This window comes from Rana temporaria, chromosome 13, assembly GCF_905171775.1.
Source record: "Rana temporaria chromosome 13, aRanTem1.1, whole genome shotgun sequence".
Taxonomy (NCBI): Eukaryota; Metazoa; Chordata; class Amphibia; order Anura; family Ranidae; genus Rana; species Rana temporaria.
The window spans coordinates 116,307,525-116,319,898 of record NC_053501.1 but is presented as its reverse complement, the minus strand read 5'-3'; the positions used below and the strand labels follow the sequence as shown (position 1 = coordinate 116,319,898).

At 46.7% G+C, this 12,374-nt stretch overlaps 1 protein-coding gene across 1 annotated transcript; it reads left to right on the top strand.

Moving 5' to 3' along the window:
• The first annotated feature begins 439 nt into the window (after nt 1-439).
• LOC120920518 (ras-related and estrogen-regulated growth inhibitor-like protein) lies at nt 440-5,584 on the top strand. Its single transcript, XM_040332637.1, has 4 exons — nt 440-638; nt 2,478-2,531; nt 3,556-3,632; nt 4,051-5,584. Exons 1-4 carry the CDS (start codon nt 515-517, stop codon nt 4,462-4,464), a joined length of 669 nt encoding a protein of 222 aa, XP_040188571.1. The 5' UTR covers nt 440-514; the 3' UTR covers nt 4,465-5,584.
• The last annotated feature ends 6,790 nt before the right edge of the window (nt 5,585-12,374 follow it).

The window sequence follows — 12,374 nt, the reverse complement described above, 5'->3', positions numbered from 1 at the left end:
TATTGTTTTTATATTTTATTTTATTTATTTTATATTGTTTTATTTATTTATTTTTATTTTATTTTCCATTTTATAGTATTTTATTCATTTTTTGTTTTATATTTCATTTAATTGCATTTTATTTCTTTGATTTTATAGTATTTTATTTATTTATTGTTTCGTATATTCTATTTTATTTATGATTTCCTGCATCCAATCCTTGTTTGCCGCAAGTATTTTTGCCCCCCCAGACACATGAAACTGTCCTCTCACCTGATACAGAGCATGAGAGGGAGGGACACGGCTGATTGATTGCATTACATATGAAAAGGCCCCTGCAAAGACAACTCACTGCCACTGTCAACATCAAACCCCCCCCCCTCCCCACCCAGAGGGGTCCTCTGCGATTGGCCACTTCTGCTGTCATTCACCCTCCCACCCCCTCTCCCCTCTGCTATAAGAAGAGCTGGCGGTCGGCTCGGAGCTCAGAATCCTCATCACTCTTCTTCCTCACTAACAAGTTCCCGGATTACAAATGGTTGTTCAAATCCGCACCAACCAACATCACCAGCAAGCCAAGATGACCGAGATCGGCCACCAGCAGCAGAAAGTGGAAGCCAACATTCTGGTCCTGGGCGCGGAGAACGTGGGCAAATCCGGTAGGTTTAACCAAAAATATATATATTTTTTTGCCATTTATAAAGCGGAGAATGTGACTTTCACCAAACATTCACCGGCGGTGGAAAGATCGCCGTCATTCATACCACCCGCCGTGAATGTCAGATTTACTCCTTTCTACATTTTCCCCCCTCTAAATTTTTCAAATTTTTCCTGTTGATAAATAGTTATAATTTTTGGAGAAAAAAAAAAGATTAAAATGCAATTTTGATTTTAAAGAGCTCACTTTGATTGCAAGCTCTGCTGCCAACAAGTGAGAGTGAAAAGTGCAGAAGATTTCATTTAGTTTATTGTCTTCTTTTCTTCTGTCACTTGTGCCCTTTTAAAGAAATAAAGGGAGTTAAGAATTTAATATATAAAGTTTAGCAGAACGTTTTACGTGGCGTAATCATAACATTCGATCTGTGCAAACGGTGCAGAGAACAAATGTCATTGGGCTACTACCTTTCCCGGTCGAATGTTTTCTTGTTTTAAAATAGAAAATAGCACATTCGGCCACTAGACGGTGCTAATTGTTATTTGGATATTCACCCCTATGTGATTGCCAGCTCTGCTGCCCAGAATGAATTTGGATGGGGTGCACTCTTCACCCTCTTCTCTCTCTCTGTGGTCTGGAGCGCTGATTAGAATCCTCCTTGCTGATTTTAAGCTTGAAGGAGATTTGGACGTTGAGATTTCAGTGTTTGTTGGATGATAGAGGGTTAAACCTCCCTGGCAGTCTCTTCTATCTCTTTAATGCTGTGCCCACCATCCCTCTGCTGAATTCCCGGGTCTGTAGACCTGTTGTGCCCATTATGAGGGTTTTCCACCATCCCTGTGCTGGGTTCCCGGGTCTGCACAACTGTATTGTCCATTATTAGAGGTTCCCATCATCCCTGTGCTGAGTTCCCGGGTCTGTAGACCTGATGTGCCCATTATGAGAGGTCCCCACCATCCCTGTGCTGAGTTCCCGGGTCTGTTCACCTGCTGTGGTCATTATGAGAGGTCCCCACCATCCCTGTGCCGAGTTCCTGAGTCTGTACACCTGCTGTGGTCATTATGAGGGGTTCCCACCATCCCTGTGCTGAGTTCCCGGGTCTGTACACCGGCTGTGCCCATTGAGGCGTTCCCCCTATCCCTGTGCTGAGTTCTCAGGTCTGTACACCTGCTGTGCCCATTATGAGGGGTTCCCACCATCCCTGTGCTGAGTTCCCGGGTCTGTAAACCTGATGTGTCTTTTATGAGGGATTTCCACCATCCTTGTGCTGAGTTCCCGGATCTGTACACCTGATGTGCCCATTATAAGGGGTTCCCACCATCCCAACACTGGGCTCCTAGGTCTTGGACACACAAGTGGGGACACCCCAAAAACTCCCAGGTAGACAGGAACAGAGTCAGGAATTCTGACAGGGAGTTTTCACGGTTGAGGTATCCAGAACAAATAACAGTCAGATGCTGATCAGGCCCGCATGCTCCACCAGTTACTAAAATATCTGTTCTGGGTGGACTGATCCTTTCAATTATAACCAAGGCAACTAAGCATTTTTTGTGTGAGAAAAGCCAGGTTTAAATCTACTGATGTAGGATGAAGAGTAACTGTTTAGTGCAATAGCCTATGGCGACCAATCAGATTCAGAATACTTTAATAATCCCATAGGAAATTGTTATCAACATGCATTCCCCACCGATCTTACAACAGTAAACTGATTCTGATTGGTTTGCGGCATATTGCAGGTAAATGAGCCCGACTTTGACCTTTTTTAAATGTTCTGAACAGTCACTAATGACTGAATTTTGTGTTTCTGGGTCGAAATCTAAATATTTAATCTTCTGCTTTTCAGCGCTAACCGTCCGATTCCTGACTCGGAGGTTCATCGGAGAGTACGTTGGCACCGGTAAGTTCCTCTCGCTAAATTTTTTTATTATAAATGTTATTAAATTCAGAGATAGAACTGAAATATAAAAGGGCGTATTCCTTTCCCTATAGATCCAACATTTACCTAATATGTTAAAGGCTGAAGGTTTTCATTCTATCACCCACTGTAGCACACCCCCTTCCACTGCTTATGTATTTCTTTCTTGGTGGTAGGCAGGCAACTAATTCACATGGGTGGTCTTGCTATAAAAGATGAGGAGGAATGGTTGGAGCCCAAGGCTGCAGATAACGTAGACTTCCCCCAACGTAGACTTCCCCCAACGTAGACTTCCTATATCGTAGTCTTCGTATAACGTAGACTTCCTATATCGTAGTCTTCGTATAACGTAGACTTCCTATAACGTAGTCTTCGTATAACGTACCATTCCCCCAACGTACCATTTCCCCAACGTAGACTTCCCCCAACGTAGACTTCCTATAACGTAGTCTTCTTATAACGTAGTCTTTTCTCAACGTAGTCTTTCCCCCAACGTAGTCTTTCCTCAATGTAGTCTTTCCTCAATATAGTCTTTCCTCAACGTAGTCTTTCCTCAACGTTTTTTTCCTCAACGTAGTCTTTCCTCAACGTAGTCTTCCCCCAACGTAGTCTTTCCCCAACGTAGTACATAGTCTTTCTCCAACGTAGTCTTCCCACAACATAGACTTCCTATAACGTAGACTTCCCCCAATGTAGACTTCCTATAACATAGTCTTTGTATAATGTAGTCTTTCCCCCAACGTAGTCTTTCCCCCAACGTAGACTTTCTCCAACGTAGCCTTTCTCCAACGTAGTCCTTACTTGCATTTTGTGGCTCCCGAGCACCACAATATGGCCGTATTTTGCTACATTGACCAATATTCCCATGTGCATAAGCGCTTATCGTTCTGAAAAATTAGATTTTAAGTTAATATTGTATATAAGTTTTAATTGATCAGATTGTGACTTTTTGTCCTCGAGGATCCTCAGCTCTCCTAACAATCATTTTTCTTTTATGTCTTTTCAGAGTCCATCTACACGCACAATGTCATGGTGGATGGCCGGGAGACCTTCTTCAGCATCTGGGACTCTGTCTGTCCTCAGGTGAGTCACTGTCTACATGAAATCCTTCTTGGGTACATGAAGTGATTGTTACTTAGTAGACCTTTTGGGTCCTTATATCTCTTGGGGGATCCAGTGGAGCAATTTCACCCACCATAAAGTTAGATGTACCCTCCCACCTTAAAGTTCCCACCTACCTTGAAGTTTTGTGATTTCCCACCCACATTGTAGTGTACATGCTCCTTACTGAATTTAGAATGGGTTGAATCTCTACAAGGAGAGTATCTGGCCATTTTTATGGTGGGCAAGTTAAGAGTAGAGGCCTCAGATGGTTTAACTCCATCTCCATTTCATTTCTGGGTGGGTTGACCCTTTAAGCCTCATTTAACCAATCACTGTGATTTATCTATGTATATTTGGATATTTTTTTTAATAAAAATATTTTGCCTTTCTTGAACAGAACCCTAGCCTTCAGACGTGTATCAGCGATGAGCAGTTGCGATGGGCCGATGGCTTTGTCGTGGTCTACAGCATTTGCAACCGCGACAGCTTCAACGTGGTGCGCCAGCAGCTGCAGCGCATCCGCCAGCAGAAGAAGCGACAGGGCTTAGCTCCCGTCATCATCGTAGGGAACAAGCGCGACCTCCAGCATCGGCGGGAAGTCTCCAGCGAGGAGGGGCGCATGCTGGCCATCGGCTCCGACTGCGGCTTCTTCGAGATCTCAGCGGCGGAGACCTACCACGGCTCGCTGGTGGTCTTCCACCAACTCCTGGAGTCCGTGCGGGAGAGCCGCAACGCCAACAAGAAAAACGCTGGGATCAAGGGCATCGTCAGGAGCATGTCCGCCGTGTTTGGGCGCAAGAGGATGGAGTGAAGCTGACACCTTCTCATCTGCAACTTCTCTTGGCCTATCAGTTGGCCTTGCAAACCGTTTATTTAAAGGGCAATGTCTAGGTGGCGGGCTACCGGCATAAGTATTTATGTGGTCCGTCGCAGACCGCTTGGCACTGGCGCACTTGTTCATGGAACAGTCAGGGGTTGGACTTGATACTTTGGACTCTGGCCACCCGAATGACAGTATTGACTTGAAGCGGACTTGGTGTCCAGGACAAGCCTCCAACCTGCTGATGGTTGTGCAATCTTTTGGGCTTTTTTTTTGTCCAGCACCTTGGCGGACACGGCTCAGTGGAGTCCAGATTGGTATGCAATGGACAATATAACAAGCACGGGGTACGGCTCAATGCTGGAGAACATTTATTTGTCCCAATGCAGACCTCACCCCCCCACCAAATGGTCCATTCTCACAATGCAACGGGGGAAGGACAATGACTCTTCCTAAAGGGCTAGTTGTTCAAATGTTCATCTGCCTGCTGACTTTTTTTATTTGTTGTGTGGTGTCTGATATGGCTTCTTTCTCCAGGGGGGGGGCCTAGGCCCCAAATAAGAGGACAGAGAATTTTTCACTGTTGGTTCTGGAGTGTTATTTGCACTATACGGGGGGAACCAAGTGTTTGACTTGTTCCACCCAGACTTCCTTTACTACTCCCGTAACGGCAATGAATACATTTATCTATTGCTCCTCCCCTCTATCTAGGGTCACCATGGACTTATCCATGCCAAGTTGACCACGTTCATTCGATTTACAGCCAATTGGGGCAAAACGCCTGTGTGCAAAACCTCTGACGGAAACTGATTCCCCCCCCTTACCAGTTTGAGGACCCTAAAGCTGAACCTATTCAGGTGACCTCACTACTTTGGAACTGGTAGGCGGGGTGCAGCTTCCACCTGAGGCTTTTTCGCACAGGCATCTTCTCACCTTCAAAGCGTGTCAAGCCAAAACTTTCTTTTAGTTTTTGGATAAAATGGTGAAGGATTTGAAGTCCTGCCATTGGAATCACTTTAGAGCAGGGGGTCGCAAAATGGCGGCCCTCCAGCTTTTTGCAAAACTACAAGTCCCATGATGCCATGCTAGGCTGACAGTTACAAGCACAGGCAGAGGCATGATGGGACTTGGAGTTTCGGAAACAGCTGGAGGGCCGCCAGGTTTTGAGACCCCTGCTTTAGAGAGTCTTATCCTCATTTCCTGTCCTAGTGACAACGCTTTTACCTGACAGGAAGTGAGGAAAGAAATTCTCCTACAGCAACACAGACAGAAATAAAAGTGTGTCAGATGAATAGGGGAAGGCTAGAACCCCTGTCAGGCTTTTTTTTCTGCTGCTGTTGGAGATTTTCCCTCACTTCCTGTCTGGTGGAATCGTTGTCAGGGGGACAGGAAGCGAGGGGAAATCTCTATAATGGGGGTTCCCAAAAACCTTGCATGGGTTCTAATCCTTTTTCTAACTGGAAGAAAAAAAGTTTTGGCTGGACATGCCCTTTAAATAGAGCGCTGCCATCTAGTGTTATGATTGGAAGGGGAGGATATTTTGTAGCGCACATTTAGCTTCCTGTTAGTCAATATACTAAAGAAATATTTGTTTCCTAGGAACTTTATAGATACTTTTTTTGCAAAGCTCCTTATATCCAGTGGCGTTGCTAGGGGGGGCTTCTGGGGATATAGCCCTGAATCTGGGGCCCAGAGTCTCTAGGGTGACCAGGGCGGTGCTGAGACGGAAGGGGGGAACTTTGATGAAGGTGCGGGGGTTCTCTGGGGACCCTGATATAAGGGGGAATCCTTACTCAGATATGTAACGCATATGACTTTCTTTACTTTGCTGCTATGGGCTCTAGCCCCAGATCTTTTGTAGACCTAGCAACGCCCCCTGCTTATACCTATACTGGTAAATGTTACTGGCTCTTCTTTATCAAGGCTGCTTTGGTTATCCAAATCAACCCAAGGTTTACCGTTGCCCAAACTTCCCACTGCCTAAAGGCCACTTCCTTTAATATAAGCTGCTGATATCTTTGGGATAATGGTAAAAAAAATAAGAAAAATATATATTTTTGTTGGTATCTGAGTTAATAAACTTTTTAAGGTCAGGTGTTAAAATGTAAGCTGCTTTGAAGGTGAGGAACCTGCGCGAAAAGCCTCAGTTGGAAGCTGCACTCTAAGGTTTGCGATGTCACCTGATCGCGGGGAGACGCAGATAAAAAAAGCGGCTTCCTTCTGAGGTTTTGCGCACGGGTCTGATTGGCAGTAAAAAAAAAAAGGAGAAAAAGCCATGACATCCTACCGACGTATTAAATCGTCATCTGTTTGGGCCAATCAGTGTGTGGTGGGGGGATGTGCAATTCATCTGATGGTAATCGAAATCTGTGTGTGTGTGATGATCGCTCTTCACATGTATGATTATCATTGGATTGTAATTATGAGCTGTTTTTTGCAACATTGTGTAATTTATTTTTACAAAGGAGATGGAATCGATGTATATAAGCTGAGATGGGAGTGGGCGGGGCAGTAGTGACACACTGTGATTATATATAAGATGGGAGTGGGCGGAGCAGTGATACACTGTGATTATATATAAGATGGGAGTGGGCGGGGCAGTAGTGACACACTGTGATTATATATAAGATGGGAGTGGGCAGGGCAGTGACACGCTGACTGTACAGCTTGTATATAAGGTGAGATGGGAGTGGGCGGGGCAGTGGCACACTGTGACTGTATATAAGATGGGAGTGGGCGGGGCAGTGACATACTGTAATTGTATATAAGATGGGAGTGGGCGGGCAGTGGCACAATGTGACTGTATATAAGATGGGAGTGGGCGGGGCAGTGGCACAATGTGACTGTATATAAGATGAGAGTGGGCGGGGCAGTGACACACAGTAATTGTATATAAGATGGGAGTGGGCGGGGCAGTGACACACAGTAATTGTATATAAGATGGGAGTGGGCGGGGCAGTGACACACTGTAATTGTATATAAGATGGGAGTGGGCGGGGCAGTGGCACACTGTAATTGTATATAGGATGGGAGTGGGCGGGCAGTGGCACAATGTGACTGTATATAAGATGGGAGTGGGCGGGGCAGTGGCACACTGTGACTGTATATAAGATGGGAGTGGGTGGGGCAGTGACACACTGTAATTGTATTTAAGATGGGAGTGGGCGGGGCAGTGGCACAATGTGACTGTACAGAGCTCTTTGTATATAATGTGTATATATATATATATATATTGTACAGGGGGTTTTATTTCATTCTGATGCAGGCAGGGAATCTGTTTACATAAAAGGGAGAAATATTTATTTTATATGCTATTTCTGAAAGTCGTATTTTTTTTTCTTGAATAAAAATAAAGAAAATCTAACTTATGAATATCTACATTTTTGTGTTTTTTCTTAAATCTGTCCTCCATCCTCCGGGGTTTACCGGCTCCTCTCTTGGACTGACGCGGCTTCCTCTGCACACTGCGAGCTTCTCACAATATGCATTATAGACTGCAGCAAGTCAGATAAAGCCCCGCCTCATTTCCCTGGCCATGCCCCTTTTCATTCATGGAGTCCAGTTCTTACATTTTATGGATGCTCAGCATAACATATGGGTGCTGTTTTCAGGAAGCGATGTACAGCACCCTGGGGGGGGGGGGGGGGACAGTATAATGTTGGTGGGGCCATGGCCCCCTCTGGCCCCCTAGTGACGCCACTGTTTACCCCCACTTTCCGGGTGCATCAGCTGGGCCTAAATACAATCCATTATTCAGCATAAAAAGACCTAGAGACCTCAGCAATCAGCACTCAGTAAGTGACCTGCTCTGACACGCCCCCCTCGTCTTCCTGCTATATATTGTAGGGTTGCCCAAACCCGAACACATATTAATTACACAGATTCTGAGACTAATTGAATGTACTAAGTGAGTTTAATTACCCAACTTAACCACTTAAAAACCCCCAAACATTGTATATACCGTATTTATTGGCGTATACCGCTCACTATTTTGCCCTGAAAATCAGGGCAAAATTGTGGGTGCGCGATATACGCCGATACCCGCTTTCCCGCCACGAGTATTGAATACTGCGCCGGCATATACCGAGCGCAGTACACTCGTGAATCTTCGGGCAGTCTCGGCGCCTCTCGCACTGACGTCCTGAGCGTACAGGACGTCAGCGCGACAGTTGCCGAGCCTGCCCGAAGATTCACGAGTGTACTGCGCTCGGTATATGCCGGCGCAGTATTCAAAACTCGTGTCGGGAAACGAGCGGGGAGGACGCGAGGACGCCGGACCCGCCGAAGAGGACGCCGGACCCGCCGAAGAGGACGCCGGAACCGCCGAAGAGGACACCCGACCCGCCGAAGAGGACACCCGACCCGCCGAAGACGGACGCCCGAAGCCGCAGACGAACGCCGGACCCGACGAGGCCGCCGATGAACGCTGCGCAAGACACCAAAACTGTAAGTACAAAAAAACGAAAAAACTTTTTTTCCACAGGAATTCGGTATAACGCGGGAGCGCGTTATACCGCGATAAATACGGTATATATCATTTTTTGTTTCTAACACTCTAGAGCACAGGTGTCAAACACAAGGCCCGCGGGCCGAATCCGGCCCTTCAGGCCATTTCATGTGTCCCTAGTACCTCTCCTGCAGCTGCACGAGAGCTCCACCCCTCCTCCAGACCCCTACTTTCTGCTTTCAAGCAATGCATCCAGCTTCTTCCCAGCAGCAGCATAAGGAAAGGGGGTGCACTGTGATGTAAGGGAGGGTGGGGGACTCAACTTCTGATGGTGGGGGGGCTCTTGACAGCTAATGTAGGGGGGGGGGGTGCGTTGGATATCCAATCTTACAGATAAAACTGACCCTTTTGAGAACAATCATAATGCTGATGCGGCACCGCCATGACATTGAGTTTGACACCCCTGCCTTAGAGAATAAAATGGCGGTTGTTGCAATACTTTATGTCACACCGTATTTGAGCAGCGGTCTTACAAGCGCACTAAAAAAAAAAAATGTTTTTATTATAGTGTGAAAGATAATGTCACGCCGAGTAAATTGATACCCAACATGTCACGCTTCAAGATTGCGCCCGCTCGTTGGAATGGAGACAAACTTTTACCCTTAAAAATCTCCATAGACGATGTTAAAAAAAAAAATACAGGTTGCATGTTTAGATTAACAGAGGAGGTCTAGGGCTAGAATTATTGCTCTCGCTCTAACGATCGCGGCGATACCTCACATGTGTGGTTTGAACACCCATTTCATATGAGGGCGCTGCTCACGTATATGCGTTCGCTTCTGCGCGCAAGCTCGGCGCTTTAATTTTTTTTTACATTTTATTACTTATTTTACTTTTTTTTTTTTTAAAGGGGCAGTGTAAAAAAAAATTGGGTCACTTTTATTCCTATTACAAAGAATGTAAACATCCCTCATATTAGAAAAAAGCACGACAAGACCTCTTAAATATGAGATCTGGGGTCAAAAAGAACTCTCATATTTACACTAAAATGCAATAAAAAAAATGTATTTGAAAAAATGTAATTTGAAAAAAATAAAAAATAAAAATTCCCCTTTAAGAGCATTGTGCGGAAGTGACATTTCACATGGCTTCTGCCCTTCAATGCTATGGAGCCGAGCAGAAGCCATCTTCCCCCTCACTCGGTAGCCAGGCATCTAGGGCATACCTCCCAATATTTCAACTTCAGAATGAGGGACAAATGGGCATACCCCCCAAACGAAGTTGTTGAGCGGGGGGGGGGGGGGTCCGAGCGATACTCGCGGGAGCGCCGGATTTACTGCGAATCGCGAGACATTCCCGCAAAATCCGGGACGGTTGGGAGGTATGCTAGGGGAGTGGACGCGATCATCTCCGCCGATAATGGCGGCTCGGGTAAGCGGGGGGAGATGAGCAGAGCGCGGTGGGAGGGGTGCCCCTCTCTCGCCACCGATAAAAGTGATCTCGCAGCGAATCCGCCGCAGAGACCATTTTTTTATCTGAAAGAGGACCACCCGCTGAAGAAGAGGATACCAGCTAGCTGCTGCCATAACGATATTTCTCTTCAAACAGCTGACGTATAACGGCGACGGCAAGAGGTTAATGAGCCACAGAACCTGTGTAATTAATACATGTTCGGGTTTAACGGGATGAGGCGGCAACCCTAGTGTGTGGTGACAGATACGGAAGGGTGTGGCTGTTACTCAGCTCTGCCAACACTGAGCACTGCAGGGTGAGACCAGGAAGGAACATCTTACTGAGAGATGAAAGTATTTTCAATCACAGATCATAATCTTCTGAAATACAGAATAGTCCAAAAGTTTGCATAGGTATACCTAGTGCTCTCCGTAAACAGCACTCAGTAACTGTCCTGGCCAGACACACCCCCTTCTCCTTTCTGAAGGGTGTGGCTGTTACTCAGCTCTGCCAGCACAGAGCACTGCAGGGTGAGACCAGGAAGCACCATCTACACTAAGAGAGGGGGGTGTTTCATTCAATCATAACCTGCTGGGACACAGAATAGTCCAACAGTTTGTGTAGGCGTACCTAGTGCTCTCCGTAATCAGCACTCAGTAACGGACCTGGTTTGACGCACCCCCTCTCTGGTCAGACACGCCCCCTCTTCTTCCTGCAATAGATGTCTGTGTGATGATGCGGGCTGAAAGGTGTGGCTGTAGTCCAAAAGTTTGCATAGGTATACCTAGTGCTCTCCATAATCAGCACTCAGTAACTGACCTAGCCAGACATGCCCCCTTCTCCTTTCTGAAGGGTGTGGCTGTTACTCAGCTTTGCCAGCACAGAGCACTGCAGGGTGAGACCAGGAAGCACCATCTACACTAAGAGAGGGGGGTGTTTCAATCAATCATAACCTGCTGGGATACAGAATAGTCCAACAGTTTGTGTAGGCATACCTAGTGCTCTCCGTAATCAGCACTCAGTAACGGACCTGGTTTGACACACCCCCTCTCTGGTCGGACACGCCCCCTCTTCTTCCTGCAATAGAGATCTGTGTGATGATGCGGGCTGAAAGGTGTGGTTGTAGTCCAAAAGTTTGCATAGGTATACCTAGTGCTCTCCGTAATCAGCACTCAGTTACTGACCTGGCCAGACACGCCCCCTCTCCTTTCTGCATTATATGTCTGTATGATGTGTGCTGAAGGGTGTGGCTGTTACTCAGCTCTGTCAGCACAGAGCACCGCAGGGTGAGACCAGGAAGCACCATCTACACCAAGAGAGGGGGGTGTTTCAATCAATCATAACCTGCTGGGATACAGAATAGTCTAAAAGTCTGTGTAGGCGTACCTAGTGCTCTCTGTAATCAGCACTCAGTAACTGACCTGGTTTGACACACCCCCTCTCTGGTCAGACACACCCCCTGTTCTTTCTTCAATAGAGGTCTGTGTGATGATGCGGGCTGAAGGGTGTGGCTGTTACTCAGCTCTGCCAGCACAGAGCACTGCAGGGGGAGGCCAAGAAACAACATCTTCACTGAGAGAGAAAGGTATTTCAATCAGTCATGACCTGCTGGGTACAGAACAGTCTGCGTACTCTCCTCAGCGTCATGGTGTGTCTCCTCCCTCCTCCTCCTCCTAGGCCAGTAGGATCAGTTCTCTTTTTAGGCCAATCTGGAAACAGGTCTCGGGACCCGCTTCCTGGTTGGCCGGGTGGAGAATCAGTGTGTCAATAGCCTATAATAAGTCGCTATTGTCACACAACTGGGTGGGCTCGGGGGCGCAGTGCTCTGCGCCCTGAGCCTACCCTATTTTTAAGCCAATTAGAGCTTCAGGCTCTGATCATGTGCTTAAAAAAAACAAAACACATTGGAATCCATGTGTCCGGTGCCCTGCATGTACATTAGGGGACCAGATGCATGGACAGGGAGGCAGCGCCCCTGCGCCCAGCATTGTACAAACAACAT

What these genes read in the sequence shown, in the direction of transcription:
- LOC120920518 (XM_040332637.1), top strand. Translation starts at nt 515, where the DNA reads ATGGTTGTTCAAATCCGCACCAACCAACATCACCAGCAAGCCAAGATG. An exon ending in CGGAGAGTACGTTGGCACCG is followed by an intron (nt 2,532 to 3,555) that starts GTAAGTTCCTCT and finishes ATGTCTTTTCAG; the next exon opens with AGTCCATCTACACGCACAAT. An exon ending in GGGACTCTGTCTGTCCTCAG is followed by an intron (nt 3,633 to 4,050) that starts GTGAGTCACTGT and finishes TTTCTTGAACAG; the next exon opens with AACCCTAGCCTTCAGACGTG.